The following is a 19944-nucleotide window of genomic DNA, read 5'->3' as shown; positions in this document are numbered from 1 at the left end:
ATAGCTTAACATTTATTCAGAGTTTTAATTTACATTTTTTATTATGTACTTATTTACTAAGTGATAAAATCACTAATAAAAAATTAATGTCAAACTCTTGGATGAAAATTGCAAGTCAATTAATGCACAAAACAGTATTTTAAATTTGTTTTTTATTAGTTAAATAAAACTATCTTAAATATGCTGGATACATAAGAAAAAAAGGAAGTTTATCAAAACATGCTTTGCATTTAAAACTAACTGATGTATTAAACAATAGTGAATTGAAGTGACTGTTTCTGGTCACCATGTTCTTCACAATTTTAAAACTAGTAGATCTCATCCTCTCAACATTTAGCTTTTATTCATAGATTGGAATAAGTTTTCCTGCTAACAAGTTTTAACAAGTTTTCCTGCTTTTCCAACTCCCAAATGGTATCTTAACATTGAACAACAAATCACAGAACAGAATTAGCTGAATAAAATGAAAGGAAGAAAATATTCTCTCTTCATCTGCAGAAGAGGCTACTGTTGTTAAAAGCTGGTTGCATTTCAACAAACTCTGGTTACAGGCACTTAGTCAGCGATTTCCATCAGTACAGCAGTTTGACTTTTTTGGCCTTAACATAGATTGTCATAATTTCAAATTTAATTTTAAATAACTTTAAATTAAATACATTTTTCTTTTTAAAAATAAATGTAAAAAATCCAATTTTTAGTTTTTAAATCATCAGTTTTTATTCACTCAACCAACTACTAACAGGGAAGTTAGAAAAAAAATTCCTCTGAGGACTATTCCCTAATGGCCACTATGAAGTTTCTTGCACTTTCCTCTGAAACATTTGGTACTGGCCACTATTGGAGACAGAATACTAGATGAGATGGACTATTAGTCTGATCCAGCATGGCAGTTCCTATATTCAGGATGGGGCTCATGGGCAGGTCCATTAGTACTGAAGTTAGTGATCTCAGATACCACATGCAGCACCAAGGTTCAGTTTCTAGGTCCAATCTTTTGCTCTCAGCCCAGGAAATCACTTAAGAAGGCTTACAATGAAGATGATCTGAAGCATCTCCTCTAGCTGATTTGTGAGCAACATTAATGAGCTCAGAAGGAAACTGCACCATCTTCTATGAAAGAAAGACAGATCTAATGTGGGGTAGAGGTCTTTGAGATTCCAAGAGGCACACAAAGGACTTGCTTAAAACTACTTCTCCCCCATTCAAAAAGTACAGTTTCGATAGTGATTATCCTTCCCCTCCTTTTGACCTAAAACTGAACTAAGAAGGTTCATAAAGTGTAGCAAATGTGACTTAATACCAGTGATTGTGGAAGCTTTGACACAATTTTCTACATATACCCATGTAAAACAAACTAGTGCATCTGAAGTTTAAATTATGCCATTTTCACAACTGGTCCTACATGTTTATTTAAAATAAGAATACTGATGAGCCCTTGTTTAAAAATAGTTTTTGGGGACCCGCCCCAGTGTTTTTTAACTCTGTATCATTTGTAATATCCAATTGAGACTTTGAAAATAAACTTTTTAATATCTACAGCTTTTGTTCTTCCTTGTTTAGCAAACCTAACATAACATGCGTACACAATCCAAAAGGGGGACTATATGATTCAGATGAGGGACAGAAGGATGCAAAGCCTTTCCCCTTCTAGGTTGCTAACCTGTTTGAATCCAGCCCTGACCAGCAGTGACTTTGAAACTGATTATATTACAACTTTCAAATAGGTTTGTAATCAATGTCATGGTTGCCTTTAGATGTTTTTTGTCCACATACAACATGGTAATACTCTAGGAGTAACCAGGATAGCTCCGAGAGTTTCATTCCTGCCAGTGGCCTCAGATGTATCTCTTCCTGTAATTAAGTGGGCATGCTTTTTTCCCCACATCAGAGATGGGATCCCCTAATCACATCAGTGCAACTAGTTTGGCTTATCCTTTCTCCCTGTTCTCTGTGCAGGAGGATATACCAAAGTGCATTGTTCTATGTACTGTTGGTGTCACTCTGTTAGTATGTCATGTCCTCCAAGTCCTATGCCTTAGTGATGCAAGATGGGATAGCTGCCCAGATTTCCCCAGAATGCACGGACACAAAAACAGGCAGCGTGGCAGCAATGCACATGCAAACGGGGTTGATACAGTTGTCTTGTGAAAAGCAGTGTACAGTATATGAACAAAACTCAGTCATATGTGTTATAAGCTGATCAAAGAAAGAGTTAGAAAAACATGGTTGTGCTTGTACTGTAGACAGAGGCAAAAGTTATTACAATTTGACGGCTGGAAAGTAACCTGTAGCTAGGTGGTGTCAGTTCAGTTATTACTGGTATATACTACTGATGGCCATTTCTTCAAACAATCATCACTGTCAATACTAATTATAACCACTTTTGGCTAGTCTCAATAGACATACCAAGCCTGAATAGACCTGGAAACTGAACTATGATCTCACCCAGAAGTGGCTGAGGAACATGGATGCTGTAATACTGCTCCTGGTGGTATACCTATATGGAGGATGAATAAGACTGTCACACCACCATACTTAAAAAGCAATAAATTCATTGTGAAAAATACAGAAGTTGACAGTACACAACTTCCTTGCTTATGCATCGCGCTATAGAAACGCCATCAGAACTATTCACAGCTCTGAGAACAGCCTTTGTTACTTTGCGGCTGCTACTCAAAGTCAGAAGAGCAAGCAACAAGTGCATTAAAACAAGTTTTACGTAGACTTTTCAAATATAGTATCTTTTAAAATTATTTGACAGAGTTGTCATAAATATAAAGGGAAGGCTAACCACCTTTAAATCCCTCCTGGCCAGAGGAAAAAACCCTTTCACCTGTAAAGGGTTAAGAAGCAGAAGATAACCTCGCTGGCACCTGACCAAAATGACCAATGAGGAGACAAGATACTTTCAAAGCTGGAGTGGCGGGAGGCGGAACAAAGGGTTCTCTCTGTCTGTTGCTTTTGCCGGGACCAGAGCAGGAATGCAGGTCAGAACTCCTGTAAAGGGCTAATAAGCAATCTAGTTAGATATGCATTAGATTCTGTTTTGTTTAAATGGCTGATAAAATAAGTTGTGCTGAACGGAATGTATATTCCTGTTTTTGTATCTTTTTGTAACTTAAGATTTTGCCTAGAGGGATTCTCTATGTTTTGAATCTGATTACCCTGTAAGGTATTTACCATCCTGATTTTACAGAGGTGATTCTTTTACTTTTTCTTCAATTAAAATTCTTCTTTTAAGAACCTGATTGCTTTTTCATTGTTCTTAAAATCCAAGGGTTTGGGTCTGTGTTCACCTATGCAAATTGGTGAGGATTTTTATCAAGCCTTCCCCAGGAAAGGGGGTGTAGGGTTTGGGAGGACTTTGGGGGCAAAGATGTATCCAAGCGGGCTCTTTCCCTGTTATATATTTGTTGGACGCTTGGTGGTGGCAGCAATAAAGTCCAGGGGCAAAAGGTAAAATAGTTTGTACCTTGGGGAAGTTTTAACCTAAGCTGGTAAAAATAAGCTTAGGGGGTTTTTCATGCAGGTCCCCACATCTGTACCCTAGAGTTCAGAGTGGGGAAGGAACCTTGACAGGTGTGGTGGATCAAACAAAAATATTTATGTAGAGTCTGGACATTCCCAATCATATTATAATCAATGTTTACATAGATCAAATTTTAATCAAATTAATCAATATATTAATAATAGCATGTAAGGGATTGTAAGTGTCTTCCTAAAAACTGTTTACTAAATGTATTTACAAGGACTGAAAGAAAACTACTTGGAACCACACGCCAACATTGTCTTAAATTTTCCTAAATAAACTACACAATTTTAGAATATTGTAAAATTTTATTTATTTTTGTAGCACTTGTCCCCTTGGCAGTAATGTCTCATACTTTCTGGTAGCATAAAATTGTTTTTTTTCATGAATTGCCACAGTTTCCAGCCAAGAGACTGCAACATCAGCTTGAGGACCCCAGTTATAAAAGACATCCAATTCACTCAGCCACAAGTATATGTATACAGTATTCTACAAATTATGCTGCCAGTGCTAGCCAGTCTAACACAAGAGGTGTAGCAATCATACTAAAGAGTACAGCTATTTTTAATCTTACTTCTCAAAAAAACCAGAAATTGATGCCACATTCAGAACTGCAAAATCATCAACCATTTACCTCAGAGTTCCAAATTTACCAGGATATAAAATAAAAACAAATGCATTCATTTAGTAAAATTAGCACAATAATTCCCTGGGTAGCAGCCATACTATGCGCACAACACAGTCTTAAATATACAAATCCAATGACTGCTATGCCTGAAATACTTTTACTGCTACAGATCAGAATCTTCAGGGAAATATAATAAGGGCCCTTTGTATTCTGTGATTCTTCAGCTATGGGATCTGCCATTGACCCTACCTACCTCTTGTCACAGAAATGTGAGCCACATTCTCCATTTGCACTTAAAAAATGATTCTAACCCTCCCAGCTGTGAAGCCTTGAAAACATTAAATGAGTATAAACCGCTTCATTATTGTCTTCCTGAGTCTGCAGTCTGAACCAATGAATCAGAAGTGTGAATTTCCCTATATTAATTTCAACGGGATATTAAGTCTAAAACCTGAAGGTAATAGTTTAACTACTTCACCTATGATAATTCTAGCAGAAGCATACACCTAGTGTGTTCATCCTACAATTTCAAACTGCCTCCCCCCCCATCTCCAGATGTTAGGAGTCCCAAATGTTTCCTGCCCACTTATCCCAGCCCCCTGACAAATTCTAGAATGCAATTAGGCATTGTCAAGATAACAATCTTTGGCATATTAAAAACTGAAAAATGTCAGGATAGTGTATAATAAACTGAACGTATCAAATAAATAACAGGGTTATCAGCTGCATTCAATGTCACATTTAAATCAATTAAAAAAATTTCTACAAAAAAAATGAAGCTGCTGCACAATTTCTCATCTAGTGCAAAAACTGGTAATCATGAAGTAGAATCCAGGTCCATCTTGCCATAGTGAACAAGGGGTTTAACTACAACCTTTTTTATATAAAAATTCACAATGATAAATTCTGAAAAAAGCTAACAAAATGTAATGTTCCTGAAAATCCACTTGGGTTAATGGGCTATGCAGAAGACGGAAAGCACAGGGGTCCTATATTCTACCTCTATCGGACACTGACTCATGTAATCCTTTGCACTGTTATAGCAATTTACCAGAATATTTTGTAGGTACTGTTACTTCCATTTTACAGATTGAGAATCTGAAGCTCAGAAAGGTTAAGTGACATACCCAAAGTTATACAGAAAATCAGTGTCAGAACCAGGACTCTTAACATCTGTTTCTTCACCTCCAGTCTCATACTTAATTCACAAACAAAAACTATGTTTAGTAACACTTAAAGTGACACCCCAGCCAACAAAATCCAAAGAACACAGAAAGAAGTATTAAGAAAAAAGCTTCCTGCATTTCTTGCTATCTTCATATTGCCTACAACCCTGTCAATAACACATTCTAACACTCCATAAAGCTTTCACTTCCATCTTCAACAGATACTGAAAAGCAAAAAAATATCCCAACTTCAAACTTCCACTCTAACCCAAAACCTTAATGGTGACCTCAGCACTATTAATAATACCTAGCTCTTATATAAAGCATATTAACTTGACAAATATGTGGATTGTGCAACAGTCAGATGTGCCAGTCTAGTCACATAAAATACACACCAATGTGCCACACTGCCAATAAGATTTGTGCAAGTTTGATGAAGCTGAGGTACATATTGTTTTTCAGTTTATGCTGGAGATGGAAGTGAAAGTCTTATGAAGTGCTAAAATGTGTTATTGACAGTGTTGTAGGCAATATAAAGGTGGCAAGGAATACAGAAGAATTCTCCCTTAATTTGTTATTTTCAAACTTTTAAGGTTTTGGATGGATGGTGTGTGTACCAATGCAAGCTTAACTATCCACTAAAAGCAGTTTTTTGTTTTTTGTATTTTTTTTTTAACTCATCAGTGGATAGCTCCCAAGGGTCAGGGAGAAGGAGAGCTGTGCCTGCCTGGGAATCAGAAGGAGAAACTGCACTGCACTGCACAACCCTTCGTAACTGCAATGACCCTTCTGAAGGGTGTAAGAAACTGTAACAAGCCTTAGAAAGTTCTGTATCTTGTATAATAATTTTATACCTGTTAAAAAGTAAGTAGGCCAAGAGCAACCCACCATATTTAGTAGTGGCTACAAAACCAAACAGCTGGAGAGAACCTCTATGAAGGAGTTTGTACCGCTGCCTACTCCTTGAAACATACTTCTTCTGCCTCTCATGGACTTCTGGAAATTAGATATATTCAGGAACTGCTGCAGCAGCAGGTCTGCCTATTGTGCTTTCCCCTCCCTTCGGTCTCGCATCCTTAACACTATAAAACATAATTCTCCATCTTCAAACCTGACAGTATGTGACAGCCACCACCTTGGCTGACACCAGAGACTAACCCAAGGTTTCCAGAGCTAAAAGCATGAGTTTTTACAGCTTGTGCTAAAGAGCCATGCTTTCAAGTTGGGAGCTGTCACAGGCTCTAACCCTTTGGTTCTCAAACTTTTGTATTGGTGACCCCTTTCAAATAGCAAACCTCTGAATGCGACCCCCCTTTATAAATTAAAAACACTTTTTTATATATTTAACACCATTATAAATGCTGGATGCAAAGCGGGGTTTGGAGTGGAGGCTGACAGCTCGCAACCTCCCATGTAATAACCTCGTGACTCCCTGAGGGGTCCCAACCGCCAGTTTGAGAACTCCTGCTTTAACCCTATGTGAATCAGATACAAATGGGAGGTGTGTGTGTCTCTCTCTCACGCACATTCCAGAGAAAATAATAAAAAAAACAATGAAAAGTAAATAAAAAGATTTCTGGGTCATTCAGAAGTGTCTGGTGGTTCGGATTTGGCCCACAGCCCACCTATTGACCACCCCGGGTTAAATAAACAAAATATGTGACACGACTGAAACGTGAAACATATTTTGGCAATTTACACTCTAATTTACAGATTATCCTAGTTCTTAAAGTGCAAAATCAGTTTTAAAGAAGTCTTCTTAATGTGTGACTTATACACAACCATGCCATCCTCTCACATAGGCGAGCAGCAGGATTTGAATGCTGTGACCTTCAGATCCTCAGCTCAGAACTTAAATATTTCACGTACTGGAGTAATTACCAGCTGGCAGAGGAGTATGGTTTATATTGGTTAGAAATAGGATAAGCAAAGTTGGCAGTCAGTCAGTCAGAAAGGCAATGTGGTGCAGTAGATATGACTGTGTAGTTTGCCATGTTGGAAACATGGGTTCCATTCCTGACTGTCTGTAGTAACCTTGCATAAGCTGTATGTTTTCAGATAGGGGAACTTGAACAATGTATTGAAGGTGAGGCCATAGACTTCTACAGTTGCATTATAATATTTTATATTGTTTTCTATCCCATGGGTTCTCAATCTGGAGGTCATGAACATCCTCCTTTTCTTCTGGCTAAGTGGGAGGTGGGTCCTAAACTTTTTCTGTTGTAAGAAAGGGTTCCCGGAGGGAAAAGGTTGAAAACCATTGCTCTGTCCTTGTTTTAATTCAATCTAAATTTGTGCTTATTTGGTTGAGCATCACTGTGCATCAGTTTTCATCAGGTTGTTCTAAATGAACCCATTTAGGATTTTACCTTGCATTGTTACAGTTCATTTAGAACACATTAGTGCGTACAAGTAGTTCAAATGGTTATTTCCGATGTACATTCCCTGTACTTCTCTACACGGACTTAATCTGCCAGCCTGTTGTCCAAATGCTTCTTTGCAATCTCTATCCTCCCACTGTCTCTCTGTTTCTCATATAAACAAGAAATTATTTAGGTATATCTTTGATTTGTGCTTCTAATTCTCAAATAGCCCTCCTAGTTTCAATTATATGCTTTACATGCTGTATCATATGCTCCTTTTCAATGGATACACTTTACAGAGACTTACATGTTTTAGCTTGAATAGACTCTTGTGCCTTTTCAATTAGCCCTACCATTTTTCTGTGCCTTTCTACTTTCTTTCTTCAGTGTCTATTTGTATATTTATGTATAGTATGCATGTCTGTACGCGTATAGCTTGCATAACTCCCATGAACGAGCATACATTTCTATTTGTCTGTATTTGTAGTTTTGTTTGTCCACAATCTGTATATGGAGTGGTGTTGTAACCATGTTGGTCCCAGGATATAGAGAGACAATAGAGGGGGAAGATATATCGCTTATTTATGTTGGTGAGAGAGACAAGCTTTCAGGCTAACACAGCGCTCTTCTTCAGAGTAACAGAGCTCTTCTTACCAACACAAGTTGGTCCAATAAGATATTACCTCACACACCTTATGTGGTATTACCTCACATGCTGCAAGTCTCTGACTGTGTACAGCACATGTATCAACCTCTCTGTACGTTGATTTGTGTCCACATATACAGTGCATGTCTGTGCCTTTGTACACAGTGTAACTGCGTGTGCCTTCATATCCCCATCATACTATGTTTAGTTTGCATCTGTCCCCACATGCAGCGCGTGACACTGTGCAGCATGTGTATCCCCGTTCTTGGCATGGCCCTGGATGCAGTTTACATGTCTCCATGACCCCCATTTCTCTGGTGCCTGTCAGACAGCGTTTAGTGTATGTTTGTGTGCCTTTGCGCACCCCCCGCCCCGCATCTCCCTGGGTCATTTTAGTGCCCCCAGTACAATATGCATGTCATTATGTCCCACCCACAAGCCTCCCTAGGGGCTGTGCACTTGCTTCTGTCACCCTCTCCCCAAGTGCACTATTAGTACCTCCCAAGATACAGGGCACAGCAATGGCCTGTTCAATGCACGGCACTCATTGTGCCCCCCCTTTCTACCTGGGCCGAGTCCCGTCCCCCCAGTGCAGCGCTCCTGCCCCAGGCGCTGAGCACCACCGTCCAGGAGCAGCTTCCCGAGCCCCAGGGGCAGTATCGATGCTCACAGCTGTTCGGTGCGTCCCTGTCTGTTGACAGGCAGCGCCCTGGCTCGGGTGCGGCCCGGCCGTGGCCCCGGTGCGGCCGTGGCCCCGGCCTGTCAGGCTGCGCCCGAACTCGGGGTGCAGGTCCCCTCCCGCCGGAGGGGAGGGGCGGGAACCCGCGGGTCTCCCTGCCCCGCTCCCTGGGCGGCCCCTCCCGCCTGCGCGGGGCAGGGGGTGGCGGGACGGGGTGGGGGCCGGGCCGGTTACAGAGGAAGAGGAGGAGACTCGGGCTCCGGCCCGAGCAGCGCCCGCAGCAGCCGGGTCCGGCCCGGGGGAGGCGGCCAGGCCGGGGCGAGCTGAGCCCAGGAGCGGCTGTGCCCCGCGGGGAGGGGGAGTGGGCGCCGGGCCGGGCGGGGAGCGGGCGCGGGTCGCTACTCACTCTCGTCGGGCAGCTGATCCAGCTCCGCCATCTTGAACGAGCCGCGCCGCTTTTTCAAAGGCTGCCTGTCGCGGTGCATTGTGGGGAGGGGTCTGGGCCGTGCGCGAGGCGGCGCTGGCGGCCCGGGCTGCTCGAACGCGTCGAGAAGCGCTTGTGCCGCCGGCCGGGCTGCTGCCGCGGCGGAGGCGGCGCGCGGGGCGAGACCAGAGGGCTGGGCTCGGGGGGCAGCGGAGCCGGCTACGGCAGCCCCGGAGTCTCCTGTTCCAGGCAGCGCGCACCGCTCTCAGCCTGAGCGCGTCACAGCAGCTGCAGGGCTCTGCACCCTTATTATTGGTAAGCACCATCCCTCTCCCCACGCTTAACAATTTGCTGGGGTCTGTTCCCCCCCCCCCGTTTTATTGTAGGGGGAGGGTGCCTTGGAGCTGGGCACCCTGAATTTAGGGAGACAGGAGCCGCTTTTCGTACTGTTATCGTTAAAGAACCACGGTCCTGTTCTAAGCATCCCTCCTTATTCCTTGGTTTTCCAAATAATGCTCCCTCCCCCCTCTCCAAACGGTTCCCCACCCAGCTTATTTGCCCTCCTCCCAGCGAGCTGGTGACATGAGGCTGGCAGGTGACGCTGCTGCTTGGCACTGCAGGGGCAATCGAATCAATTTAGTTTTTAGAACATGAGAGTGGCCCTACTAGGTCAGCCTAACGGTCCACCTAGGGCAGCGGCTCTCAAACTTCATTGCACCATGACTCCCTTCTGACACCAAAATTACTACCTGGCCCCCGCGGGGGAGAAGAGCCCGATCCCGAGCCCCATCGCCCTGAGTGAGGGTAGAGCTCGGGCTTCAGCTTCAGTCCTGGCTCCCAGCAAGTCTAAGGGTAGCCCTGGCGCCCCCATTGAAATGGGGTTGTCACCCAATTTGGGGTCCCAACACACAGGTTGAGAACTCCTGCTCTAGGGCCTACTCTCAACCTCATCTAGTTGACTCTGCTTGCCCATATCCATGTGTGCAGGATGTCTATAGTAAGTGGTACAGACTGTCCTGCACTTCTGGTAGGATCTCAAGAGCATTGGTGATCCTGCCTAGTAGCTCTTGAAACTGACCATAGTCATCTGGTGAGGAGGAGAATGTTGATGACACAGCCACGTCTAGGGCCAACGAAGGGAATCTCCCCAGGTCCGTTGGCACTGTCTACCCCCGGTTCCAAGTGTTTGCTCTACGAAGGATGGGGTGGTAATAGAGGAGAGTCCTCCTGTGTTGAAATAGTGAGGGCATAAGCTCTAGTATGGCCAACCTGGTTGATCCTGTTGTGTCAGTGCCTAAGGAACTGGATACCAATGTCTCCTTGGCTGAGGTAAAGGAGGGAACTGCCACAGTGCCATCGGAAACCTCTGGTAGTACTGGCTCCAGAATGGAAACGGCAGACTATGTCAAACAGCCAAATCCTCAGACTCAGAAAAACCGGAGTCTGCACGAACTGTGGTGCCAATGGAGCGGTCGGAAGGGGATGCATTAAAGGGGTATGGCCAGTGCAGGAGAGGGGGCCCTCTGAGCAGGTGAGCACACCGGAACACAGGGAGACCTCACTCTTTCCAGGGCCAACAGTTTTCTGAGGTCCGGGATCACTGCCAAGTCTTCCCAGAGTTAGTGATTACCAGTCCTGGTCCCAGCCAGAAACTGGGTAAGGGATGTGTCGCTGGACCAACAATTCACAGGCTGCTGGTAGAGCTGAAGCAGGAGAGGTACATGGTTCCGGAACCAGGACTGGTGGATCCAGTGAACAGATAAGCGGCCTCTTACTGCTCTTGTGAGCCTTGGAATACATTGCTCCTCAGTGGCCAGATCCATCATCATCATGGATGATGCAGCGTCCTTCTTGGATTTGGAGGAAGACTTACTGTGGGGTCCATAGCACTGGTACTAACGGAGCTGAACAGAGGCTCCATGGTAGGGGGAGTGCTCTTAAATTGTTCAGACTGACGTACGGGGTGGGGGGTTCCCCCCGGCCAGGATCTGATTGCGACCCATAGTAACCTCCATGAGGTGCTGTTTGAGGCAAAGAGCTCAGCCTTCCCATGTACGAGCAGGGAGGAAGAGGCAGATACTGAACATGGATGCAGTGTGGGCTTCCCCTAAACCATAGAGTGTTGGAGCTCGTTGCTCATGGGAAACATGCAAGGGCAGGAAGTGCAGACTTTGAATCCCAATGTCTTCGACATAATCCAGTACCCAGATCCTAATGCTGGAAAGGGGGAAGGGTGGGAATTGTTTGGCTGGAAAACTGCCAAAGCGGCATCCCAAGTCCTTAATCCTATAAAATTTCTAGGAACTAGAAAATTACTGTAAAAACAATAAAATCCTAACTCTGAACAAGAGTAAAATCAGTTTTTCTATAAAGTTTGGAAAATGGGCAAGAGGACAGCAGAAGCTCTGATGCAGACTGTGAGAAGGAACTCAGCAGAAGCTCTGACGCAGTGGTGAGAAGGAACTGGAGACGTGTTCTGTCTGCCCTGCTCTTTATCACCTTGGGCGAAACCATGAGGCAGTACAAGGGTGCCTGCGTAGATTGATGAGCAATACTGTACTGTTTTGAAAAAGCTCTGGCTCCGGGTGCATGCGCATACCCCTCAGTGGAATACAGTAGGAATCCTCACTTGAAAAAGAAAGGTAGATTTGTACTGTTTGCCTAATTTCACACATTTGGATCCTTTATATGTGAGGCTTAAATAGCTGAAGTTATGAAAAATTCTGCAGTATGTAAGAGTAACTACTGTGATCTATGTGTTTTGGGAAGAAGATAGAAGGGGTTTTTCCAACAAACCGTGTGCTTAAAAGCAGTTTAGTTGAACAGAATAAACATCATTAGCAGGACAGGCACAACAGTCTGAAACTTAGCATCCAGTCTCCATCTAATAATTCAGAAAAATTATTATCTACAAAGAGAAGTATTTAGCAGCCATTCTTCCTTTTATCTTCCAGTGACTGAGATGTATCAACACAAACATTCCACATTGCACAGTATGAAATGAAGCGATTGCAGCCGGGAGATGCAAATGGAGATGGTTAGTTTAACTGCATTGTTTTATAAAGTGTTTGCATCAAATATATCAATAGAGAACATCTGATCATTATAGTTACACTGGTTATTACGGAAGAGAATACTTTTCATCAAATGACTCACCTTGAGTAATATAGAAATAAGTGCACAAACAGCAGCAATATTTTGAGTCGAAAAACTGTTCAGCTTTATTTTATTTGTTGTAAGAATATTTTCACTATTAAATGTTGAGTTGAGGTTCACAAAGCCCTGCAGGTCAAGACATTCTAGGACAATCACTGCATGGATGTTTGCTTGTTTAGGATACCAAGAGTCTTTGATTTTAGACTATGGGTTAGTCTATGCAGTGAGGGACAGCCCATGGTGGTGAATCACAGACTCTGGATCTACAGACTCAGGCTCACACAACAGTGTTAAAAATAACTGTGTTACACGTTCAGGTGCAGGCTCTGAAGCCTAGCAGCCTGCTTCTAGCTGTGTAGACATACCTTATGTTGTCCTGGAACCAAAGAAATTCAGAATTAAAGTTGAAACTGTCCATACCTCACCATTTCCCCTCCTTATTATAGTAAGTGTGGAATATGAAATTGTTCCCTGTTTGGTAAAACATGTAATTTTTAAGCAAAATGGATTCTATGAAGGGTATACTTTAAATGTAGGATTTCCTTGGTTGTGTGGGCTAAGTTATGCTTTTAGCTACTTTTCAATTCTCATCCCCCCCCCTTTTTTTTAATTGTTAATTTTCTTTAAAAGATGCTATGGGGGCTTGGATTTTGTACCAAAAGAGTGACAACTGAAATTGTGGCAGAGTGTTTGACTGCTTCACACAGATAAGATGTTTGATTAATGACAATTAAATATCTTGAAAAAACTTCAGTTGAAACATAATTCTAAGTTGCAGCTGGTAGCCATGCCTTAAGTGAAGAAGTCATCTACTTGGCAGTTTCCAATATAAAAATTTAGCTTGCCTTCTGGCAAAATTTTTCATGGAAGTAGGAATTTGTATTCCCAGGAGTGGAAAAAGGCGACTAGTAACTTGTTTGACGGGGACATTGGTGCTAGAACTTAGTCTCCTGTACATGTTAAAAGGGCTCTGTATTCTCTTCTACTACACTTAATCCAAGTGTAAAGGCGCACACAGATAGGCCATCTATGCATGATATTCCCTGCTATTGCAGATAGGGAAAATAATATTTGTTTATGAACATCCAGCCCCCCAGGAGACAATTACAAGGCAACTAAAAGTGCCATATGTGTTTTTTTAAAAATGAAGGCATGGACTTGCACATTCCAACTGACATTTTAAAAGGTAACCTGTAATTTTTGTTTTTGCTCCTCTCTTTTATAAAGAAGGGTCCCCCCTCCCCCCACTTGTTTTGCCATCTTAGAAATATCAACCTGCCAACTCTGGTTTTGGACTAGCTGGGGTGGCCTCTATTAAGTCTGTCCCATTGGATCTTGGTGGCAAAGACACCAGCAGTTGCCAGCCCTCACTGGAGCTAGACTGGAGGGAAATTTTAGGGGGGAAAGCCTACTGTAGACACAGCCAAATGGTCAACAACTGTTGTTAGGACATTAAATTTCTAATATAAAAAAATAGTACAATAAAACCCTTTTTAAAAAAAACAAACAAAAACACACTTGCAGAGTTTCCACATCCCCCTTTGCTGGTCATCTTTAAGTTATTAGATCACAGGCTACGAATCAGCTGGACATTTCTATAATGTTCCATTCCTTCAGCTGCAGTTGCTGCTGTTACAGATTTTGTAAAACACATCCCTGTTACGCAGTATGTCACAAGAGTAAAGAATAACTACTTTATAATTTGGATTCCAGCATTAACAAGTTTTTACCTTTTGGCCTTTCAAGAAAGCTACTATACTAGTGCATTCAAGCATTTTATGCCTTTTCATTTCTTGTGTATATGGTATTTTCTACAAAATGCTACATACACAGAAAAATACTATCAGTCAGGTCAGGTGTAGTTTCTGCCGGCATTTGATGATCACAGTTCTTAGGCCCCACACCTGAGCTATTTGTTTTGACTGTTCATGTCCTTTTATAGCATTTAAAAAATGCCAGCAGCTTACATTCAAATGGTACCACGTGTGGTCATAGAGAGGAAAGGGGAAAACCTGAAGGAAGATTTCAGATTCAAGCTTTTTGGCATGACAATGGCCCCATTTGTACTGACACACAAATTATAGTGAAAAACAGATGTCCACAGTACTAGCAACCTACCAGTCCATCATTAGATGTTGCTGACCACCTACCTGATACAGATGGGAGATTCTGTATAAATTGGCTTTGCTCATTCCTTTAAGAGGCTATAAAGAGTCATAACAGGCTTATTGCACTTAATGGCCTGAGCATCATCCTGAAGTCCCCCGGAGCCCGCTCATCAGCCCTATTTTTCAACGATGCAAGACACTGAGATAATGTAAATCCCTGTATTTCGACTATTACCAATGTGTTCTGCATCTCTTTTGCATATAGTGCAGATGATATTTCCTGGGGGCTGAAAAAAATTAGCTCAACACTTATCCTAGGGAAGATGGCGACGATGGGAGGAACACCACACTTCATGTCAGGAACTGAATGCTCTCTGGTCAGTAACAGTACTCTTGATGGACATTCTAATGCAAGCTCTTTATCCTGCTGTATTCACCACTGTTCTAGGCCATTCAACGGAGGCTAGAAATACTTTGTTTCACTTGTGACTAGCCAGGAGACCATGCTCTTTTCCTGGAGAGGCTTGCCACCTCTAGGACTACTACGCCACATTCTCAGTGGAAATGAATGCAATGGCCATACAGTAACTGAAGCCACTTCATCATTCAGCATCCTGCCTCAGAATTGGGATAGATAAGACCAGTGCTCCACTTTTTAGTGGCGCCTGATCCAATTCCAGATGTACTTCAAGGTGTTGGACCCTGATCTCTAAAGCTTTGAATGAATTAGGGACAAGTATCTCTGATTACCTCTCCCTCAAGTACCTGCAGTTAATAGGAAAATTGCTGCTGGTTGTCTGTAGGCACTGAATTCTTGGTAGAAGGCTTCAAGCTGTAGAATTCCCCCTCCTAAATTATCTCTGTACTTTAGCTTCATCTGTTTTCATAGGGTCTCTTTTTCCTCCACAATTGAGATACAAAGTGGTTCTGCTACTCAGAATAGCAACTAAAACAAGCACAGGATATGAAATCTAGCTCTTTGTTGGTGTTATGCTTATGCCACCTAGAAACTACAGTAGTAGATGCTTTATAAAGCCAAGAAAAAATAGCCAGACAGTAAATTTTAGACTACAGTGCATGAAGGTAGACACAAAAAAACAAAACAAAAAACTTCAGGACAAAAATAGCAAATCATGTCTTTATAGCTAGATCTTAAATTTATTTATATTTTAATCTTGTTATTTTAGGAGTGGGGAAGACAGCTGAGCAGATCTAACTTTCCCTTTTCTTACTCCCAAATCAGTAGTATATTGAACTTAGTGCCCAAAACTTCGAAAGCAAAAAACCACTTGTTTCAGGGGTCAATCCTGCAAAAAGCAGAGTACCCTCTGTGTTTCATAGATTTCAGTGATATTGGCACCTTGCAGGATCAGGCTTTGGGTGAAATGGATTTTCCATGCTTTTAAATTAGAGCAGCCCGCAGGAAAACTGCCATAGCAATGTTAGTTTAGTCACACCAGAAGATGTTACCAGTCTTCTACATGCCAGTGTATGAATGAAATGGAAATACTTTTTGGGAGGTAGCCCAGTATTTGTTCAAAAGGCAGAAACCCAAGCAAGCTGCTGGCCAGATGTATGTAGTCCAGGGATTCTCAAACTGTGGCTCGGGACCCCAAAGTGAGGTCACCAGGAGTGGTGGGGCTCAGGCTTTGGTCACCCCCCTCCTGGGGTCATGTAGTAATTTTTGTCGTCAGGAGGGGGTCGCGGTGCAGTGAAGTTTGAGAACCCCGATGTAGTCCATCACAGTGGAAACATCGTTCGTTATAGTCAAAGACATAGCAGAAGAGATGCAAGATGTAGAAAAGAAATATAATAACTCAGAGTTGGAGGCCCTTTAGTCACACAAGTATTTTCCCTTTCATTTATGTACACAGTGATGATTTTCTTTAAAAAACAAAACAAAAACAAAACTTTGTCCATAGGCTTTAATACTAAAGTGGTTTAAAGGGGAAGGATGAAAGTGTGGTTAAGGTATCAACCTGGCGCACTTAAGAGAACTGGATTCTAATTCCTGTCTCAGCCGGAGACTTCCCAAGGGAATGTGGGCAAGTCATTTACCCTCTGTAGTCTAGTTTCCATCTGTAAAAGGGACATATTTCCCTTTCTGCCTTGTCCATTTAGATTATAAACTCTTAAAGGCAGAGAATCTCTCTTACCATGTGTTTAAGCTAGGCACTGTACAATGACCGGTCTCAGCTGGGCCCTCTAGCACTACCATAATACAAATAAATACCAGATTTATTCTTAAATTGCTTCTGCTATAGTTCTCCTAATTCAGAAAATTCTTCATTTGGTAATACTTGCATAATTTCTTCCCAGCATATTTAAATTGGAATCATTCCTATTTTGATCTAAACTCCTTAACCCTCCAAAAAACAATCTTATTTAACTCTACAGTTACTTCTTTGAGAGTATTATGGTCAAGTGCTGCCCTGTACTTACTCAACAAGTCTGTTCCCTGCATATATTCCAAGTCTTATCTGGTATTTTAGTGACAAAATAGGTCTGCTATGTTTTTCCTCTCATGTTAGTCCTGCACAGCCAGTACAGTTACAGGAAAATGATTTACTCTGGTCTACACGGTCAAAGAGGGGCTGATTATCATTTACACTAAGGCACTCTTATGCCACGCTGGCAATAGAATTACATGTATACCCACATTAAGGCCCTTCACATTGCTCTGGAAGTAAAAGGAACTTTGAGAGAATGAGGCGCAGAGCTTTTTATCACTGATGGTGATATAAGCCCAAAAATCACAATAATTTTCTGATTCCAGGTTGGGTATACAAGGCTGACATTTAGGATTTTTTTAAAAAAACTTGTCAACTGAACAACTTTGGCTTGAAGTTAAGACAGTCAACATAAAACCCCACAAAGCCAATTATTCAGAGCAGAAACATACCAGTGTTCAGGGGTTCGGTTCATTTGATTTGACCTATAGGAAGTTGCAAGGTAAAATACAATCACTGTGTTCAAGCTTATGATAGTTGGGATACACTGTAAGTCTTTAATTATTAAACAGAATATGCACTAGAGAAATATTTTCAAACTCAAATTCCATTCTGTAATGTAGATTTCATTGGACTGCAACCTGCTAACAAAGACTTACAATAAAGGAACTGCAGTGTTTGTCATAATCAGTTTCCCCCCCTATTCCCTTAACTCTTTGCAATACTCCTCTTACCCTGGAAGGGGGAAGAGGCTGCTGCTGCACCCAGAGGATGCCCTTGGCTTCCCAGTTCCTCATGTACCTGCGCTCTGTTCCCCATCTCCTTTTCTGAAAGGAGCAACCAATCAGGGGCCTCTCTCTCTCTCTCTCTCAAAAAAAAAAATCTTACAGTACCAGCTCCTCTTATTTCCTTTGACATTTCCTTCCCATAGAGCAACAGCAGCTCTGTGTTCCCTCTATTGGCTCTTCATTCCCCTTATTCATTCAGTCCCAGCTCCAGCAGAACAGCCATGTAGGCAGCCATCAGCCTTGAAACTCCTCTTTCAAAGGCAGTGGGACACCCCATGCGTTAGGAAGTGGATCTGCGGTTTCCACACAAGTATCTAATGACTGGAATGCAACAAACCCAACGGGAACTGTACTCTGCCTCTGCTGGTTTTTCTTTCACTGTGGGGCAGGGATGGATCTCACTGCCCATGCAGCACTGCCCCACGCCCCTGATTTTGAGTTGCAGGTAAGGGCTCCAATACAAACATACTTCAGAAAAAAAAATCTCCCACCAGCAAGCAGTTGAAAATCCCAGTGGATAATCCAGTTTTACAATTCTACTCAGAACCATTGTGCATGGAACCCCAATAAGTCAGAGGCAGCAATTAATATAATTTGCCTTGCTTGTTGCATTAGCAACTGCCACTGTTCTTAGAACACTAATTGCAATCACACCAACTTCATTATGTAAAAATCTGGTCCACACTCTAAAAATCAAGCATTTTATCATTACTGTGGCTGCAGGCATTATGATATACATAGTAGAACACTGCCCTGAATATGGATTTTCCTCTGTTGAGATTCAGCAAATTTAAAATGTATGTATTTTAGCCCACAACATGTGTAGTTTGTGAATGAGTCACAGAAACAGGGTTATTAGTTATTTACTCCATGTTTTACGCTGCATATATCAAAACAATGCAGAAATGGATAGCTCAGGATATTACGTAAGCAACATTTCAACACTAAGTCACCATGATCAAAAATCATGCCAGGTTGTTTTGTGGTCTATGGGAAGTGAGTTGGTCTCTCCCTGGATTCAAGAGAAATACCCACATCACAAAAACTACCATATTTAGAACTAAAGGCATCTTCTGTTTACAGTCGCTCAAGAGTGGTCAAGGACAAAATTGGCCATGGAGACTGAACCTGCATTTCAGCTGAGGTCAGGACAAGTGAAGCCTGCTGTACCCATGCAACCATTTGTTCTGTGGATCAAAAGAACATCAGTCTACAGCAGTGGTTCTCAAACTGGGGTTCGTGAACTATTACAGGGGGTTTCTCGGGAAAAAAATCCCTAATGGTGGACAGAACTGTCACTAGGGACCCCAGGCAGCACAGGGCCAGCATCCCGGAGCCCCTGGATTTCCAAGAGCTAAGCAGATCAAAGCAAGCATATCTATCACACTGAGGAGATTTAAACTTCAAGGCTCCTTCTAAGAAACAAACAAAGGGAGGTGGATATTTTTTGTTTTTAAAATTAAATAGGCAGCTAGTATTGTTTTTAAAATTACTATGAGGAACAAGTTTAAGCTTTGTTGTAACATGTGTTGTTTGCCTGGATTGCTCAAGACCTGAATCCTTGTGTAGGAGGAACTCTTTGAGCTGCCTTCTTAAATACCTTCATGCTGTTTCGCATCTAATACTCCTTGATGAAACGTAGAAGCCGTGTCTTATAACAGGCTTATTAAAAGTGATACAAGCTACAAAAGTGAGGTTTTGCAAGAGTGTTGCTATTTTCATAATGTAATACAAATACTGTAATGATAATTAATAATAGTGTGTAATAAGCATGTCATAAAAACAAATTTTATATTTCCAAGATCACTGCTTTTATAATTTATACTTAGGTAAAGGAGAAAATCCCTGGAAATATTCATTTTTAGGAGGGGGTTCGCGAGACTTGACATTTTAGTGAAAGGGGTTCACAGGTTGTTAAAGTTTGGGAACCACTGGTCTGCAAGAATGACCACACACCCTAAATCACATGAAAAATTGGTATTTAAGGAGGTTTGTTGAGGCTAACAC

The 19944-nt window shown here is 42.1% G+C and overlaps 1 protein-coding gene and 1 long non-coding RNA gene across 5 annotated transcripts in view; one reads left to right on the top strand and one right to left on the bottom strand.

Moving 5' to 3' along the window:
• LIN9 (lin-9 DREAM MuvB core complex component) overlaps positions 1-9792 on the bottom strand; it is a 57245-nt gene extending 47453 nt beyond the window's left edge. Inside the window, exons 1-2 of one of the 4 annotated variants that reach the window (XM_037895619.2) lie at positions 9662-9792; positions 9418-9616 (exon numbers count right to left, since the gene is read on the bottom strand). In XM_037895619.2, coding sequence (XP_037751547.1) covers positions 9418-9496 — 79 coding nt within the window. In that variant the 5' untranslated portion in view covers positions 9497-9616; positions 9662-9792. Of the gene's footprint in view, positions 1-2445; positions 2476-9417; positions 9617-9661 lie in introns of those variants that run through there. The other 3 variants (XM_043543560.1, XM_037895621.2, XM_037895623.2) reach the window with 3 other exon arrangements.
• Positions 9626-19944, top strand: part of LOC114022355 — a 32492-nt gene continuing 22173 nt past the window's right edge. Inside the window, exon 1 of the long non-coding RNA XR_006289793.1 lies at positions 9626-9750. This is a non-coding gene — a long non-coding RNA (uncharacterized LOC114022355). The remainder of the gene's footprint in view (positions 9751-19944) is intronic.

Source organism: Chelonia mydas, chromosome 3, assembly GCF_015237465.2.
Source record: "Chelonia mydas isolate rCheMyd1 chromosome 3, rCheMyd1.pri.v2, whole genome shotgun sequence".
NCBI lineage: Eukaryota > Metazoa > Chordata > Testudines > Cheloniidae > Chelonia > Chelonia mydas.
This window is presented reverse-complemented; position numbering and strand designations above follow the sequence as displayed.